Genomic DNA, 17,829 nt, shown 5'->3' on the forward strand with positions numbered 1-17,829 from the left:
GCCAGTCACAGGTGGGGGTAGTGGACCCCCTTTTTTTTTTTTTGCAACTATGCAGAGCAGACACAGCCCGCTGTTCTCTATGGGGCGGTTTGATGGAAACAGACCACCTGCCTGTTTCCATCCGACCTTAATCTGATCCGATCCGCCAGACGGATGGGGAACGGATCATCATTCGTCTGTTTTTAGCAGACAGGATTGGATGCCGGCGGGTGTCAGTGGACATACCCGACAACCCGATCAGACCCTCAGTGTGAAAGGGGCCTTAGGGGGAGACTTAGGCCAGGTTCACGTATGCGGGTCCGGGGTTCATGCCTGAGGTCTGGTGCGCATCTGTTCACCGGTTCAGGTGTGATTTAGGTGCCTGAATTCGCACCTGAACCGGGCCCAAAACATGCACCAGACCCTTTTTTAATCCGGACTGCAGCCACCCTGGACATGTGTGAACCAGACCCATTGACAGCCGGTCACAAATCGCATGTCATGTGAATTGGATGCGGTGAAAATCGCATGTCATGTGAATTGGATGCGGTGAAAATCGCATGTCATGTGAATTGGATGCGGTGAAAATCGCATGTCATGTGAATTGGATGCGGTGAAAATCGCATGTCATGTGAATTGGATGCGGTGAAAACCGCAACCAATTCGCAAATAAAAGTGAACCCAGCCTGACAAAATTTGGTGAACACAGAATCTGGTGCAGCTGTGTATAGTAACCAATCAGCTTTTAGGTTTTATTGTCAAAGCTCAATTGAACAACCTCAAGTTAGAATCCGATTGGTTACTATGCACAGCTGCACCAAATTTTGTGTTTCAGTTTTAGTAAATCCCACCCCCCCCCTTTGTATAAACCACAGCAACCTATAAAAAGTGAGCATTCTATGAATTAAGATGAAAAACCTTCTGTCATTCAGCAGCCCCCCCGTTATACTTACTTGAGCCCTATGTTTCCCACGACAGGAACAAGCACACCAGCTCTGGCCGGTGTCTCCTGTCCTGATTGGATAGATTGATAGCAGCGCAGCCATTGGCTCCCACTGCTGTCAATCAAATCCAATGATGCGGGTGCCGGGGTGGCGAGGCCAAGTCCTGCTTTCTGTGTCAATAGACGCAGAAGCAGGACACAGGAGCGCGCCCGAACGGGTGTCCACGAACGAGAGCGCTTCTATAACTTGGCACTCGAGAAGGGGAGGAGCCAGGAGCGCCGCTGAGGGACCCCAGAAGAGGAGGATTGGGGCCACTCTGTGCAAAACCAAATGCACAGCAAGGGTAAGTATGACAGGTTTGCTTTTTTTAAAACCCCGAACTTTTACAACCCCTTTAAAAGAAAAGTCCATTTTCAAATAGCTTTGAAAAGTTGAAGTAGATGTAAACTCTATTGCTAAATTCTTATATCAGCTTAATGCTGAACTACAGAGAAATTACTAAACTGCCTTTGAATTGGGGTTGCCCCTGCACTGTAAGGGTTATATGTTCGTTCTGGTCTGAAAAGAACCATTTAAAAGCAATTTTATCCTCCATCATTTCCCTTTGCTCCCCACAGGCTCCTTCTACATGACCTGTCCCCCAAAAGCTGGTTCAACTTCGGCGCTCCTTCTGTTGGTCGCACTGTGATGCCGTCATGTACCTGGGGCATCAGAGGGAAGAAGGGAGCACCGAAAAAACAGAAAGGTAGGGTAAATAAAACAGATTTTTTGGTACCCCACACAAAAGTGACTCTTTCCGTGTGTGTTGAGAAAGGCAGGATGGGGGGGGGGGGGGAAGAGGGTCAACAGGATGCTGCAAGAGTAGTTTTAACTCTGCCCCAGCGTTCAGCTTAAATATTTGTTTGTATGTCTTTTCAAACTGTTCCAGTTTCCTGCCATAACCTTAAAAATAATCTGTGGATGAAAATGGTGGACATAAGACTGTAAGGTCTTGTGGCACAGGCGACTGATGAGAACAGTTCAATGTTCTTGGTAAAGCACTAAATATACATGTCAGATAAGAAAGGCAATACAAGGAGTCCCAAAAATAATATTCCGCTGTTTACCTTCTACAGGTACATGGACAGAGACACAGCCGCTGGGAGACCACAAATACACTCTGCTATTTCCAGTGCAGATCGCCAGCCGAGGCTGGACGGGGTCCCATTGAAAAGAGCGCACAGCTGACGTCTGCTCCAACACCACAGACAGCCTCATCTTCTGGATGTCCCAGATCCACACACAATACGGCATGTTATCTGAAAGATACAGCAAAAATGTAAAAAAAAAAAAAAAAAGGCCATTACACATTATGAGATGCTACATTTTCAACTCACTGCAACTGATATATACAGAAGTAAAAACCAGTATAAATATATATAGTGGTGTAGTGGGTAGCACTCTCGCCTAGCAGTAAGAAGGGTCACTGGTTCGAATCCCAACCACGACAATACCTGCCTGGAGTTTGCATGTTCTCCCTGTGCCTGCATGGGTTTCCTCCGGTTTCCTCCCACACTCCAAAGACATGCTGGTAGGTTAATTGGATCCTGTCTAAATTGTCCCTAGTATGTATGAATGTGAGTTAGGGACCTTAGATTGTAAGCTCCTTGAGGGTAGGGACTGATGTGAATGTACAATGTATATGTAAAGCGCTGCGTAAATTGACAGAGCTATACAAGTACCTGAAATAAATATATATATATATATATATATATATATATATATATATATATGTGTGTGTGTACATATACACACACACACACTGTCTATACACATACATACCCGTCATGTATCTATAAAAATATATGGCATATATATTAATATATGGAGGAATAAAATGTGATATATATATATATAGATATTATATATCTATATATATATATATATATATATATATATATATATATATATATATATATATATATATATACATATACACACACACACACACATACACACCATATAGTTTTATATATGCATGAAGGTATGTATGTATGTGTCCTGTGCAGAGAAACACACATCTGCTCCTCCACTGCCTCCTGCTGTCTCCCGCTGTAGGAATAGACTGATAAATTAACGTGCCATTTTTGGTTGCCAAGTATCGATTGTCAGGACTGAACGTCAGCATTCCAATGCCAAATTCTGGATTTGCACGATCCGTGTCGGGTTTGATGGTGCGTAAGGACACAGGCAGCTCAGCCAGCTCATCTGGAGGGAAAAGAAGGTGAATACAAAAAATAAAAAATATAGAGGCAGAAAGCACATCTGATATCACACAATGCTTCCAATCACCAATCTTCAGCCATCCACAATCACAATGGACAAACAGGGAGATCTCAGCTGGTAGATGGCGTTTTTTTACCACTATTGTAATGATTGTTTATTTTACCATCAAGTTTTCAAACTGATGTTTTATATCAATATAAATATATATATATATATATATATATATATATATATATATATATATATATATATAAATGCACACAAACCTTTTATTTTCTAAAGACATCATAAAAGTGTGATTGGTTGCACGTTAATGTGCAGCTTTAGAGATAGAGGGTTTTTATTTTTATGATACTCATTAAAGCGGGGGTCCACCCACACCGCCAAAAAAAAAAAAATATTAAAAGCCAGCAGCTACAAATACTGCAGCTGCTGACTTTTAATACATGGCCACTTACCTGTCCCAGGGTCCAGCGATGTCGGCAGGGGACGCCGAGAACCCGCTCGGTTCTCAGCAGCTGCCGCCGCCATCCTAGGTGAGAGAAGCAGGAAGTGAAGCGTTGCGGCTTCACTTCCCGGTTCCCTACTGCGCATGCGCAAGTCGCGCTGCGCGTCCCAAGTGGTCCCCGCTCTCTCCTGGGAGCTGTGCGTTCCCAGCAGACAGCGCGGTGGGGACGGGAAGTGGCGTAGACTCCCATGGGAGTCTATGCCGGAAGTGGGTGCAAATACCTGTCTTAGGTATCTCCACCCCCCTCCCCCCTGAAAGGTGCCAAATGTGACACCGGAGGGGGGGAGGGTTCCAAAAAGCGGAAGTTCCATTTTTGTGTGGAACTCCGCATTATTTCTTGTAATTTTTTTGCTTCTTGGTTTGTGATTTGCCGCTCTATCAGCTCCCACACCTGCCCCTGGAGAGACATTGTATGGTTTTGGCTGCGACATCATTCCCCTCCTTGGTGTGCACTTTACACCAGGATCTCACTTGAAAGGAGCTTATATGGAACTGCGCAAAAGGAACCGCCTCGAAGGTAGATTCCATCAGGCCCAACACCCACCTGCAGGACAAAAGTTTTGCAATGTGTTACACCCATATTCAGGGTGTAACACGTAACATGTTACAGATGCACCAGCGCCCCCCTCGATCCCCTGTTTGGACAGCGAGCGGGTGATCTCCGCCACTCTCCGGCTCGTTGTCACAAGCCCCGCCCCCCAATTCTGCCCACCCAGTCACGTCATTCATTTGAAGTGTTCTGTGAATGTGAAAACTACAAGTACCAGCATCCTTTGCGGCTGTCGGCTTGTAATTCTCAATGAACTACCAGGGTGCTGTTGATCGCTCTAGGTCAGTGGTTCTCAACTGCGCTTCTCAGGACCCACTAACAGGCCAGGTTTGCAAAATAACTGAAATACATCACAGGTGATATCATTTGCTGCTCAGTGATTGCAGTATTCTAGTCTGCATCTCCCCCCAAGGTAATACTTAAAACCTGGCCTGTTAGTGGGTCCTGAGGACAGGAGTTGAGAAGCACTGCTGAAGTTAGTTCATTGAGCTTCCTGTCAAGAGTTGAACTGCCTGCCTATATTGGAGGTACAGCTACACAGACAGTCTGCGGGAGCCTGAGATTACACCCACAATCTGATCACAGGTGCAATGCTTTACAAAAAAAATAAATAATAAATGCATATTTTTTTACCTGCAAAAAAAAAAAAAAGTGCTTTTCTTATTTGTTTTGTAAAGGTGAACTTATTCTAAATCTAAATTTTAAACCAGCGGTATCAAACTGGCGGCCCTCCAGCTGTTTTGCGAAACTACAAGTCCCATGAGGCATTGCAAGGCTGACAGTTACAAGCATGACTCCCACAGGCCAAGGCATGATGGGACTTTGCAGTTTTGCAACAGCTGGAGGGCCGCCAGTTTGGGACCCCTGCATTTAAACCAATTAAAAAAAAAAAAAAAAAAAAAAAGCATAACTTGGGACTGGCTACCAATCTATAGCGCTCTGTTCCATGCCCATCATTAGCCAAAGCAAAGAAGAAAATCATAAAAACGGGAAATTCCTTTTGTGAAACAGACAAAAAGCAAAACGGGAATTTTGGACAAGACAGTCACATGACCCACTCACATTTACTGTGGACGGCAAAGAGGCTGCTTGGCGCCCCCCGATGGGGAGGAAAGGTAAGCTGACTTGGAACTGCAGTCTGGCATTTGTCCACCTCCTGATAAACAACCTGCAACAGAAGCCCAGATCAGACAAGAACAGAGGAATGTAACGATCCCCATCATCTCTACAGATATGTCCAGCTTGCCAGGGCAAAGTCAAAATGTGAAAATTGGTGCAATTTGTTTTTTTTTTATTTTATTAAGGTTTTCAATGTGTAAATGCATACTGGTGTGTTGGGGTTGATGTTGACGGGCGTTCTTTTCCAACGCTGTATTTGCTCTTCGAACTCAAAAGGCAAAAGGTGTGAAAATGGCAAAGGCAGCACGATACAAGAAAAGGCTTTCTTTGGCCTGCTTTGCCTGCAGTTAAAATGCACCTCAATAGGACATACAGCATCCAAAGGAACAGCACAACGCAGAGCGGGTCAGACATAACCTCGGAATTGTCTTGAGTAGTGCACTATTCACCCCTTCAGGTCCACACTATAGAAGTTTTAATGCAACATGGCAGCACCGGTGCACCAGATCACGTATATATACACACATGATCTAACACTTCCGGATAGGGGGCACACACAGCGGAGACTGATCGGCGGCTGCGCGGTACTAGATGTCCTCCGGCACCTGCCAATAGTTAGGCAATCTGCCTATGTAAACAAGGAAGATCGCCCTTCTGACAGGAGGGAAGCGATGGAATTTGTGTCTCTGCAAAGCAGGGAATACATTCCATCTCTTCCCGTATTAAAAGCACCTCCCACAGTATATAGTAAAACACTGCTTAGGCACACAATTAACTCTTTGATCGACCCTGATGTTAACCCCTTTTCAGTCAGTGTCATTAGTACAGTGACAGTGCATATTTTTAAGCTCTGATCACAGTATTAGTGGCACTGGTTGTCGAAAGTGTCCCGCTATAAAAGTCACTAATCGCTGCTATTAAGCACTGGTGTGCAGAAAAATGGCAGCAAGTGCCAGCAATCAGTGGCCATCAGTGATGCCCGTCGGTGCTGGCCATCAGTGATGCCCGTCGGTGCTGGCCATCAGTGATGCCCATCACTGCTGCCCATCAATGCCGTCCATCAATGCCCACCAGTGTCGCCTGTGCCCATCAGTGCCACCTATCTGTGCCCAGTGCCACCCATCAGTGCTCATCGGTGCCACATATCAGTGCCACCTATCAGTGCCCATAAGTGCGGCACAATTATGCCTCCTCATTAGTGCCACCTCATCAGCGCCCATCAGTGAAGGAGTTACTTATTTACAAAATTTACTGACAGAAACTAAGAAATACTTTTTTTTTTTTCAAAATTTTTGGTCTTTTTTTTTTTTTTTTTTTTTAGGAAAAAATTAAAAACCCAGGAGTGATTAAATACCACCAAAAGAAAGCTCTATTTGTGTGAATAAAACGATAAAAAAAATTCACATGGGTACAGTGTAACATGACCGCGTGATTGTCATTCAAAGTGTGACAGCACTGAAAGCTGAAGAATGGCCTGGGCAGGAAGGGGGTTTAGTGCCTGGTAATGAGGTGGTCAAGAACTATCTTCAGTGTAAAGAAAGAAAACAAAGAGTCCTGGAAGTGATGGTTTGGACCCCACGGCCGACATCCACAGAAGATCTGTGCTTACTTCTCCAAGATGTTTGGAACAACCTACCTGCCGAGTTCCTTCAAATACTGTCTACCTAGAAGAACTGATCCTGCTTTGAAGGCCAAGGGTGGTCACCCCAAACATTCACTGGATTTGGATTTCTCTTCTGTTATCTTACTTTCTATTTTGTTTATTGATAAAAAATAAACAACACTTCTATTGCTGAAATCATTCTTCATTTACAGCATTTCTTCACACCTGCCTAAAACTTTTGCACAGCACTGTATGGGGTACATGGACAGCAACAGATTAAAGCAAACCTTCTTTATACTTAAGTGTTAACATAAAAGTTAAAAATGGCCTCACTGGGACACAGTATACTAAAACTGGGGAAAAACCTGCAGTCATTGGCTAACTGGAGGGACAAGTATTTTCAATATCCGGCATGAATCTACCAGTAGCTGTTGATAGTAGAATCTTCCAATTGATGCAAAAAATATAGCAAAAGGGGAATAAGTAATCTATTTTGAGGAGGACACAAAGCAAAACTGAGCAGGTGGGAGGGGTTATAGGCTCTGGGGGAGGGGGGTTGGCCTTCAGTTGTCCATGTGCCTAGTGTCCATTAGTCCTGCAGGTGGCAGTATAACACTGGGTGTCTTATCAATGGACAAGAGACAAGAAGACTAACAGAAGTGCTAAAAAAAAAAAACCATACCTTTCCTGGAGAAAATGCTGCTCTATGCACCCTCTTGTACCAGTCATGTGACCAAAAGCCTAGCTCTTTGCTTACCTTATCTCCAGGTTTCAAAAAATAACCTAGAACCTAGATCCTTCTTCTTAGACCCCAGTCACACCTGAGCGTGTTGGAGCTGGAAGCTCCAAAACTCAGGGAGAAAAAAAAACAAAAAAAACCAAATCAAATATTCTCTATGGAGATAGTTCACATCTCCACTCCAAGTCGCCTGTAGCTCAAACAAGTTTTTGAAGCTACTTTTGTAGCTCGTTTTGGGCTGGAGAGTTTTTTCTCCATAGAAATGCATTGTAACGCACGATTTACTTGTTTTAGGGAATTTTTCTGCTTAAATTCAATAAAATAATAATAAATGAAGTATTAAATGAAAAAAATTATATTATTCATAAATAAAATAATATACATTAAATTATATAAATTAAAGTGGTTCTAAAGGCAGGTGTATTTTTTATCTTAATGCATTCTATGCATTAAGATAAATAAACCTTCTGTGTGCAACAGCCCCCCTTACAATTACCTAAGCCCCATCTCTATCCAGTGATGTTGCATGAGAGTATTAACTGTCCAGGACTCCCTCCTCATTGGCTGAGACAGCAGCAGGCGCCATTGGCTCCCGCTGCTGTCAAAGTCAGTGAGCCAATGAGGATAGAGGTGTGGCTGGGCTGAGCCGTGGGAGCACTTGGCAGGAGGGAGGGGCCAGGAGCGCCGATGAAGGACCCGAGAAAGGGCCCTTTCACACTGGGGCAGCGTCGGCGGTAAAACGCCGCTATTTTAGCGGTGTTTTACCGCCGGTATTCGGCCGCTAGCGGGGCGGTTTTACCCCCCGCTAGCGGCCGAGAAAGGGTTAAATACCACCGCAAAGCGCCTTTGATTTGATTTCAATGGGCAGAAGCGGTGAAGGAGCGGTATACACTCCGCTCCTTCACCGCTCCGAAGCTGCTGCTAGCAGGACTTTTTATCCCGTCCTGCCAGCGCATCGCTCCAGTGTGAAAGCCCTCGGGGCTTTCACACTGGAATCAAAGCAGCGGCACTTTCGGGTCGGTTTGCAGGCGCTATTATTAGCGCAATAGTGCCTGCAAACCGCACCAGTGTGAAAGGGCTCAAAAGGAGGATCGGGGCTGCGCTGTGCAAAGCCACTGCACAGAATAGGTATAACATGTTTGTTATTTTTAAACAAAGAAAAACAAGACTTAATATCACTTTAAAGTAATACTAAAGTCGTATTTTTTATTTTAAAAAAACAACAAAGATGTCTTCCTTATGTGCTCTGTGCAGTGGATATACAGAGAACGGCTCTGATCCTCCTTTTCTCAGGTCCCTCACCGGCACTCTTGGCCCCTCCCTCCTGCTGAGTACCCCCACAAGTAGCTTGGCTATGGGGGCACCCGAGCCAAGCCGCTGCTCTGTGTGTCCATTCAGACACAGAGCCATGGCTTGGCCCCTCCCCTCTCTGTCTCCTGATTGGCTCAATGGCTCCTGCTGCTGCCAAAAGCCAATCAGGAGTGCAAGTCCCCGGAGAGACAAGGCTCTCCTGGACATCGCTGGATCGAGATGGAGCTCAGATAAGTATTGGGGGGGGGGGGGGGGGGGCGGGCTGCACACAGAAGGTTTTTTAATAGAATGCATGAAGGTAAAATATATTGTGCTTTTAAAACCACTTTAATTAACCACTAATCAAAAAAGATATAATAAAAAATATAAATAAAACAATAAGTTACTAATCGAAAAAAAATAAAATAAAGCCCTGACCAAAAAATAAATAATTATATAACAAATGATGAAACCGATGATGTTTTTTTCTATTGGCTTAAAAAAAGCGGCAAAGCTAAAAAGCGCCTTAAAAACGCTGTACAAAAATGCCCATAAAAACGCCTGAAAAAAAAGGCTCAAAACCCGCTGTTCAGGTGCGAATGCAGCCTTAGGCTAGGCCTTAGTTGTGTCTTCTCCAGGAAAGGCAAGTACATGAGTCCTTTCATTACTCTTTATTTATAGACGGAGCAAGTCAAATGCTTCTTCATAGTCGAGTATTTGCTTTAAGGAGCTGGTTGGAGCGAAGAAAAGGCAAGCATGTAACACTGCAGATGCAGATACTATGTACAGAAGCGCTGTGAGAAGCCGGCCCTGCTATAATAATAATGGAGTCATCAAACAGCTGATGATCCCCATATAAATACACAGCTCTGCGTCTATCAGTTGTGCTAATCCTACGGCGGAGGAATTCCTCATCCTGTCACGGAGGAGCCGTACTGGGCAATGTGTCAAATCCGAGCGCCTTTCTGCTTTGGGTCTAAATGCCACCCTGAGAGGAAGACCAGTTCAAACGATCCCTCCCCAGGGGCCGCAGGGCCCGGATCAGCCCATCCCAGGTTACTTACTGTCTTTGGGTTGGAAATAGTAGCGGAATGTGCCAGCTCTTTGATTGGCTTCCATGTAACGTGGTTGAGTATTCGAACCTAATAGAGGAAAACCAAACAAGATTAATGATGCTTGTAGATTCATCCTGGAAAACGAGATCTGGTCACGTCTGTGTACATGCCTTCTCATCGTAGCTGCCAACCGCGAGGAACTGGCTGCTGGGGCTCCAGACGACGGACTTGATGCCCAACGACCACTCGTAGGCGCTGTAGCTGGACAGCAGGCGTCCGTCCAGAGAGTAGAGTAACACCTTGTACTGGAGAATGGCGACATGTCAGATCAAATATGGAGCACTGGAGCTTCCAGGATAATGTAAAAACATCTAACTTCACCCCAAAATCAAGTGTATCTATCGAGATTTTAACCACTTGCCCTCCCCAAATAGAGCTTTCTTTTGGTGGTATTTGGTCAACTCTGCAGTTTTTATTTTTTGCGCTATAAACAAAAAATAATAATAATATAAAAAAAATTATTTTTTATATTGTAATAAATAATAATATATATATATATATATATATATATATATATATATATATATATATATATATATATATATATATATATATATATTTATTATAATGTATGTATGTATGTATGTATATATATTTATTTTCTCTTTTTACTTTCTGCTATAAAACATATCCAATAAAAAAAAAAATTCGAATTTCTTCATCAATTTAAAAGTTAGAGAGTCTACAAACTATGGGATTATTTTTTTATTTTTTTTTTTTTAACTAGTAATGGTGGAGATCAGCGACTTATAGTGGGGCTGAGATATTGCGTCGGACAAATCAGACAACGACACTTTGTGGGAACCAGTGACACTAATACAGTGATCAGTGCTAAAAATATGCACTGTCACTGTACTAATGACACTGGCTGGGAAGGGGGTTAACATCAGGGGCGATCAAAGGGTTAAATGTGTACCTAGGAAGTGCTTACTAACTGTGGGGGAGGTGCTTGTACCAGAGGAAGGCAGAGATCTGTGTTCCTGCTTTGTAGGAACACAGGATCACTACCTTCCTATGTCACAGATCGCCGTTCTGCCTGTGTCCCTAACGATCGGCTGGTTCCCACTCACTGGCTCCGGCTGTGTCGAGTCACAGCGAGAATAGGTCGCCGGTGGCATGCGTGCGCGCCCCAGACCCAGTAGTGCAGGATCACATACAGGTACAGGATTATACACAGGAGACCTGCCTTGTAGCTATATATATATATATATATATATATATATATATATATATATATATATATATATATACACAGTATACGGCGGGCAAGCGGTTAACCACCTGCCGGCCACTTATAGTAAATATACTGCGAGCAGGCAGCATGTACAGGCATAATCACGTACCTGTACGTCAGGCCTTTCTTTCAGGTTTGGGGGGGGGGGGGTGCACCCTCTGCAGACCTATGTGGTGATTGGACACAGCATGAGTTTGGCAGCAGATTTCAGCCAATGATTTTGGCTGAAATCTGCTGATCGGCTGTGGTCAATCACACAGAGTTCTGTGTTTACAAACATGTGTGCATAGAAACAGTCTGGCTGTTTCTAAACCCTGAAAAGCAGGGAGAAAAAAAAAACAGCCAAATCAAGAAGTAAAATCAACACACATTACACATAGTTAGGCACACAGTTAACCCCTTGATCACCCCTAGATGAAAGCGGAGTTCCGCTTAAAAAAAAAAAAAAAAAATAAGTCAACAACTACAAATACTGCAGCTGCTGACTTTAGTAATCGGACACTTACCTGTCCCAGGGTCCAGTGATGCGGGGGATCGAAGCCCCGCTCCTCTCGCCGGCATTGTCACTGTGGGCACCCGTCTGTGGCTTCACAGCCAGGAATGCACTGCGCATGCACGAGCCGCGCGCTGTGATTAGCCGGGCAATCATCTGGGACCTGTGACATGTCCCAGATGATTGCCGAGAGGGGGGTGAACTTACTTCCGGCGCCACGGAGCCCCGGGAGGAAGTGGGAGCTAGGACCCTCCAAAAAGTGGGTATCTGCTCCCCCCCCCCCCCAAATAAAAAGAACATGCCAAATGTGGCATGTCAGTGGGTCACCTTCCCTTAAAGAGGAAGTTCCATTTTTGGGTGGAACTCCGCTTTAACCCCTTTCCAGCCAGTGTCATTAGTACAGTATTATCACTGATCACTGTATTATTGTCACTATCTCAGTGTCAGTGACCCTCCCAGATAATGTCTGTGTGTGCCAGATTGTCCGCCACCTGATCACAGTCCCAACATAAGTCGCTGATCATCGCTGTTAGAGAATAGCATCTATATCTGCGTAAATTCCGGTGTATATACTATGGTTTGTAGACACAATAACTTTCACTCAAACCAATCAAAATACACTCTTTGAATCTTTTTTTTTAATCCAAAGACATGTAGCAGAATACATTTTGTCTTAAATTTATGAATTTTTTTTCTTCTTTATCGGATACGTTTTATATTAGAAAGTAGAAAACATTGGGGGTTATTTTCATTGCAAAAGTTTCGGTCTTTTCTCATTTATATAATAAAAAATTAAAAAAACCCAGAGGTGATCAAATACCACCAGAAGAAAGCTCCATTTGTGTGAAAAAAATGATATACATTTTGTTTGGGTACAACGTTGCATGACCGCGCAATTGCCAGTTAAAGAAGGGCAGTACTGAAAAGCACAAAATGCCCTCCCCGGTCATGATGGTGGTAAAAGTTCCTTCTGCACTCCTGTGACCCGTTTTCAGCAGACAGTGGGCTGAATCCCGCCGTCCGCTGTGACGTCAAAGAGCCGGTCCAGGCTCAGGCAAGATCGCGTCAATGGAGTCAGGATCCACCCACATACCTGGACTGGCACCCGGCTCAGGTCCTCAGCAAACCACCAACCGCTCCCACCCCCTCCACACCCAAGCGCTCCAGTAATTGGGGGGGGGGGGGGGGGGCAGAGCAGAGAGCGATGACTGACAGGTCAACAGCTCTCTGCTCAGAGAGCCCTGAGAACTGAGTGATCGGGGGAGTTTGATCGCTCGTTTCTCAGTGATGTTGGCGCAGGGGGATAGATGCAGCATCCACCTAGGTAAGTATGATTAATAAATAAAAAGAAAAAAATAAATACTTCTCTTATTATCTTGCAGCTTTTATTTTCACTTGCTGATCCTGCCAGTACCAGGCTTCCTGTCCTAAGGTGACAATACACACTCACCATACTGTATCTAATGAGCAGCAGAATACAGTATAATCATTCTAGGCTGTTCGCTCCTGCAGTTGACTACAGAGCGCCTCCCCCTCACGTCACCCCATAAAATGAGGGGAGATGTTGTGTAGTTAACAGCGGTGATCCTGGCCGGGCTTATAACACTGCTTAAGACTTCAGTGCAGCAGAGGCAAAGTAGAAGTTACAAGCTTACTGGATTTCTGGTAGGATCAGCAGATACTTATTTTGCACATCTGATATAAGAAAAACACTTTAAATGGTAAAGATAACAGACCAAATAGGGAGCAAAACCTCATTTGCCATGTAGTCGCCCACCCCATTAATTTGTTCAGGTCTTTTTGCAAGGTTTCCACATCCTGCGGAGAAGTTATTGCCCTGCTTAGCTTAGTATCATCTGCAAATACAGAGATTGAACTGTTTACCCCATCCTCCAGGTCGTTTATGAACAAATTAAATAGGATTGGTCCCAGCACAGAACCCTGGGGAACCCCACTACCCACCCCTGACCATTCTGAGTACTCCCCATTTATCACCACCCTCTGAACACGCCCTTGTAGCCAGTTTTCAATCCATGTACTTACCCTATGGTCCATGCCAACGGACCTTATTTTGTACAGTAAACGTTTATGGGGAACTGTGTCAAACGCTTTTGCAAAATCCAGATACACCACGTCTACGGGCCTTCCTTTATCTAGATGGCAACTCACCTCCTCATAGAAGGTTAATAGATTGGTTTGGCAAGAACGATTCTTCATGAATCCATGTTGATTACTGCTAATGATATCGTTCTTATTACTAAAATCTTGTATATAGTCCCTTATCATCCCCTCCAAGATTTTACATACTATTGATGTTAGGCTAACTGGTCTGTAATTCCCAGGGATGTTTTTTAGGCCCTTTTTAAATATTGGTGCTACATTGGCTTTTCTCCAATCAGCTGGTACCATTCCAGTCAATAGACTGTCTGTAAAAATTAGGAACAATGGTCTGGCAATCACCTAACTGAGTTCCCTAAGTACCCTCGGATGCAAGCCATCTGGTCCCGGTGATTTATTAATGTTAAGTTTCTCAAGTCTAATTTTAATTCCGTCCTCTGTTAACCATGGAGGTGCTTCCTGTGTTGTGTCATGAGGATAAACACTGCAGTTTTGGTTACTGAAGCCCCCCGATTCACTCGTGAAGACTGAGGAGAAGAATAAATTCAATACCTTTGCCATCTCCCCATCCATTGTAACCAGATGTCCTTCCTCATTCTTTATGGGGCCAATATGGTCTGTCCTCCCTTTTTTACTGTTTACATACTTAAAGAATTTTTTGGGATTTTTTTTGCTCTCCTCCGCTATGTGTCTTTCATGTTCTATCTTAGCCGTCCTAATTGCACCCTTACATTTCTTATTGCATTCTTTATAAAGTCTGAATGCTGAGGATGATCCCTCAACCTTGTATTTTTTGAAGGCCTTCTCCTTTGCTTTTATATGCATTTTTACATTGGAGTTAAGCCATCCAGGATTTTTGTTCGCTCTTTTAAATTTATTACCCAATGGGATACATTGGCTAATGCCCTTATTTAATATGCTCTTAAAGCAAACCCATCTCTCCTCCGTATTCTTTGTTCCTAATATTTTATCCCAATTTATGCCTTTTAGCAAGGTTTGTAGTTTAGGGAAGTTGGCTCTTTTGAAATTCAGTGTCTTTGTATTCCCTTTATGTTTCCCATTTGTGTGATTTATACTGAAACTAATTGACCTGTGATCGCTGTTACCTAAATTGCCCCGTATTTCCACATCTGTGATCAGGTCTGTATTGTTGGTAATCAGTAGATCCAGTAATGTTTTATTTCTAGTTGGTGCGTCTACCATCTGACCCATAAAATTGTCCTGCAAGACATTAAGGAACTGGCGAGCCTTAAATGAATGCGCGGTTCCCTCCGCCCAGTCTATGTCTGGATAATTAAAATCCCCCATTATGATAACACTTCCCATCCTTGCTGCTAATCCAATTTGTGATAGGAGATCCGTCTCCACTTCCTCCTTCAGGTTAGGGGGCCTATAGCATACTCCCAGTATTATTTTCCCCTTAGCTTCATCCCTTTGGAGCTCTACCCATAAGGATTCCACCTCCTCTCTAGCTCCCTCAGTGATGTCATCTCTCACATTCGCTTGTACATTATTCTTGATATATAGGCATACCCCTCCCCCTTTTTTACCCTCTCTATCCTTGCGGTATAGGGTATACCCTTGAATGTTTGCCAGCCAATCATGACAGCTGTTGAACCAGGTCTCTGAAATTCCCACAAAATCCAAATCCTCCTTGTACAACAGTATCTCTAGTTCACCCATCTTGTCTGCCATGCTCCTGGCATTGGTGAACATGCCACATAGTTTAGACCGGTCGCATATTGTCCTCGTATTGGGTGTTTCAAAATTGCAACTAGGACTTGCTACTATACTCACCTTGTGTTTTTGTGCTTTGGTTAACCTACCACTAATGCCCCCAACACTACCCTCTGGAATATCATCCGCGCTGGCTATCACTGTCTCTGGACCCTCCCCCCCATCGCCTAGTTTAAAAACCCCTCTAACTTTTTGGCCATCTTCATTCCCAGCAGATCTGCACCCTCCTCATTTAGGTGCAGTCCGTTCCAACATGACTGAGCACCAGTGCACAAAGCAAGGTCCATAAAGACATGGATGAGCGAGTTTGGGGTGGAAGAACTTGACTGGCCTGACCTCAACCCGACAGAACACCTTTGGGATAAATTAGAGCGGAGACTGTGAGCCAGGCCTTCTCATCCAACATCAGTGCCTGACCTCACAAATGCACTTCTGGAAGAATGGTCAAACATTCCCATAGACACACTCCTAAACCTTGTGGACAGCCTTCCCAGAAGAGTTGAAGCTGTTAAAGCTGCAAAGGGTGGACCAACTCAATATCGAACTCTATGGACCAAGACTGGGATGCCATTAAAGTTCATGTTTGTGTAAAGGCAGGCGTCACAATACTTTTGGCAATATAGTGTATGTTTTAGTAACTGAATGCAGCATCCCTCATACCGGCAATATCGTGTCTGGGGTTCAGAGCCGCGTCCACCCAGACATTTAGCAGACAGGTCAGTGATGTTGCATGTTAGTAAACAAGAGGATTTGGTTTCCATACCTCCAGACAGGAGTCCCATACAGCCAGCACACAGCCATTGGGGGCCCATTCTATGCCTGTCAGGTCCTGAGTGTCCGTCTCAAAGTGCTGCAAGAAAAAAAAAAAACAAACAAAAAAAAAGAAGAAAAAAGCAGAATATAAATTCACCCGTCTGTTATGGGCAGCGCCCGTTATCTATATCACCCACGGTTTTTGCGCAGCGGTCTTTCAAATGCAATTATTTTTTAAAAATACACTAATGAATTCTAATGCAAAAAAACACAATATATAACCCAATTTTTGGTAGGATTTAAAGATGATGTTACACTAAATATACACCAAACATGTACAGCTTTGAGATTGCTCGCTCAGGTGCAACGGCGACAAACAACGTACATTTTTACTATCCATAGGCGATGCTTTAAAAGTCTTTACAGGTTACCACTTCACATTTACACAGGAGGTCTGATGCTAGAATTACTTGCCCATGATCTGATGGTGACACCTCACATGTGCGGGACAATCGCTGTTTGCGTGCGTACGGGACTGACACGCATGTTGGCCTTTGTGCGCAAGCACAGGGAGACAGGGGTGCAATAAAAAAAATATATATATATATATATATATATATATATATATATATATATATATATATACACACACACACACACACACACACAAATATTTTTATTTTTTCCATCACTTTTTAAATATTTTTTTTTTTTTAAATATAAAATGTTAGGCCGACTAAATAGATACCAAACATGTCACGCTTTAAAATTGCACGCCCATCAGTGTTGCCAACCGTCAGTATTTTTACTGGCAGCCAGTAAAAAACAGGTAATTTTCTCCTGCCAATAAATTAGAAAAGGTTGCCAGTAAAAAATGACGCACCTAAAAAAAAATGAAAGCACCCTTATCCCTCCGTGCTCGCAAACAAAAGCAAAACGCATACGTAACTTGCGCACGAATATGTAAACAGTGTTTGCACCACACATGAGGCCATTTTGTCGCCATTCCACGAGCATGTGCAATTTTAACCGCTTCCCTACTGGCCACAATATATTATATATATATATATATATATATATATATATATATATATATATATATATATATATATATATACACACACATGCACATATACACACACACACACGTTATATATATGTATACACACACACATACTACATTGCGGTAGGGAGGCGGTTTTACAGGGATCATGGTTGATGTTACAACCATGATCCCGGTATTTTTAATACCGGCGATTCTCTTAGGGTCCTTTCACACTGGGGCGGGGGGCGTTAACGGCGGTAAAGCGCCGCTATTGTAAGTGGCACTTTACTGTCGGTATGCGGCTACTAGCGGGCCGGTTTTACCCCCCTGCTAGCGG

At 43.7% G+C, this 17,829-nt stretch overlaps 1 protein-coding gene across 1 annotated transcript in view; it reads right to left on the bottom strand.

Annotated features, from left to right (window-relative positions):
• WRAP73 (WD repeat containing, antisense to TP73) overlaps positions 1-17,829 on the bottom strand; it is a 112,957-nt gene that overhangs the window by 1,862 nt on the left and 93,266 nt on the right. The window contains exons 6-11 of the mRNA XM_073603593.1: positions 16,458-16,544; positions 10,223-10,357; positions 10,062-10,139; positions 5,309-5,414; positions 3,045-3,170; positions 2,030-2,221 (exon numbers count right to left, since the gene is read on the bottom strand). Of these exons, the coding sequence (XP_073459694.1) occupies positions 2,030-2,221; positions 3,045-3,170; positions 5,309-5,414; positions 10,062-10,139; positions 10,223-10,357; positions 16,458-16,544 (724 nt within the window). The remainder of the gene's footprint in view (positions 1-2,029; positions 2,222-3,044; positions 3,171-5,308; positions 5,415-10,061; positions 10,140-10,222; positions 10,358-16,457; positions 16,545-17,829) is intronic.

This window comes from Aquarana catesbeiana, linkage group LG10 (genome assembly GCF_042186555.1).
Source record: "Aquarana catesbeiana isolate 2022-GZ linkage group LG10, ASM4218655v1, whole genome shotgun sequence".
In the NCBI taxonomy this organism is placed as follows: domain Eukaryota; kingdom Metazoa; phylum Chordata; class Amphibia; order Anura; family Ranidae; genus Aquarana; species Aquarana catesbeiana.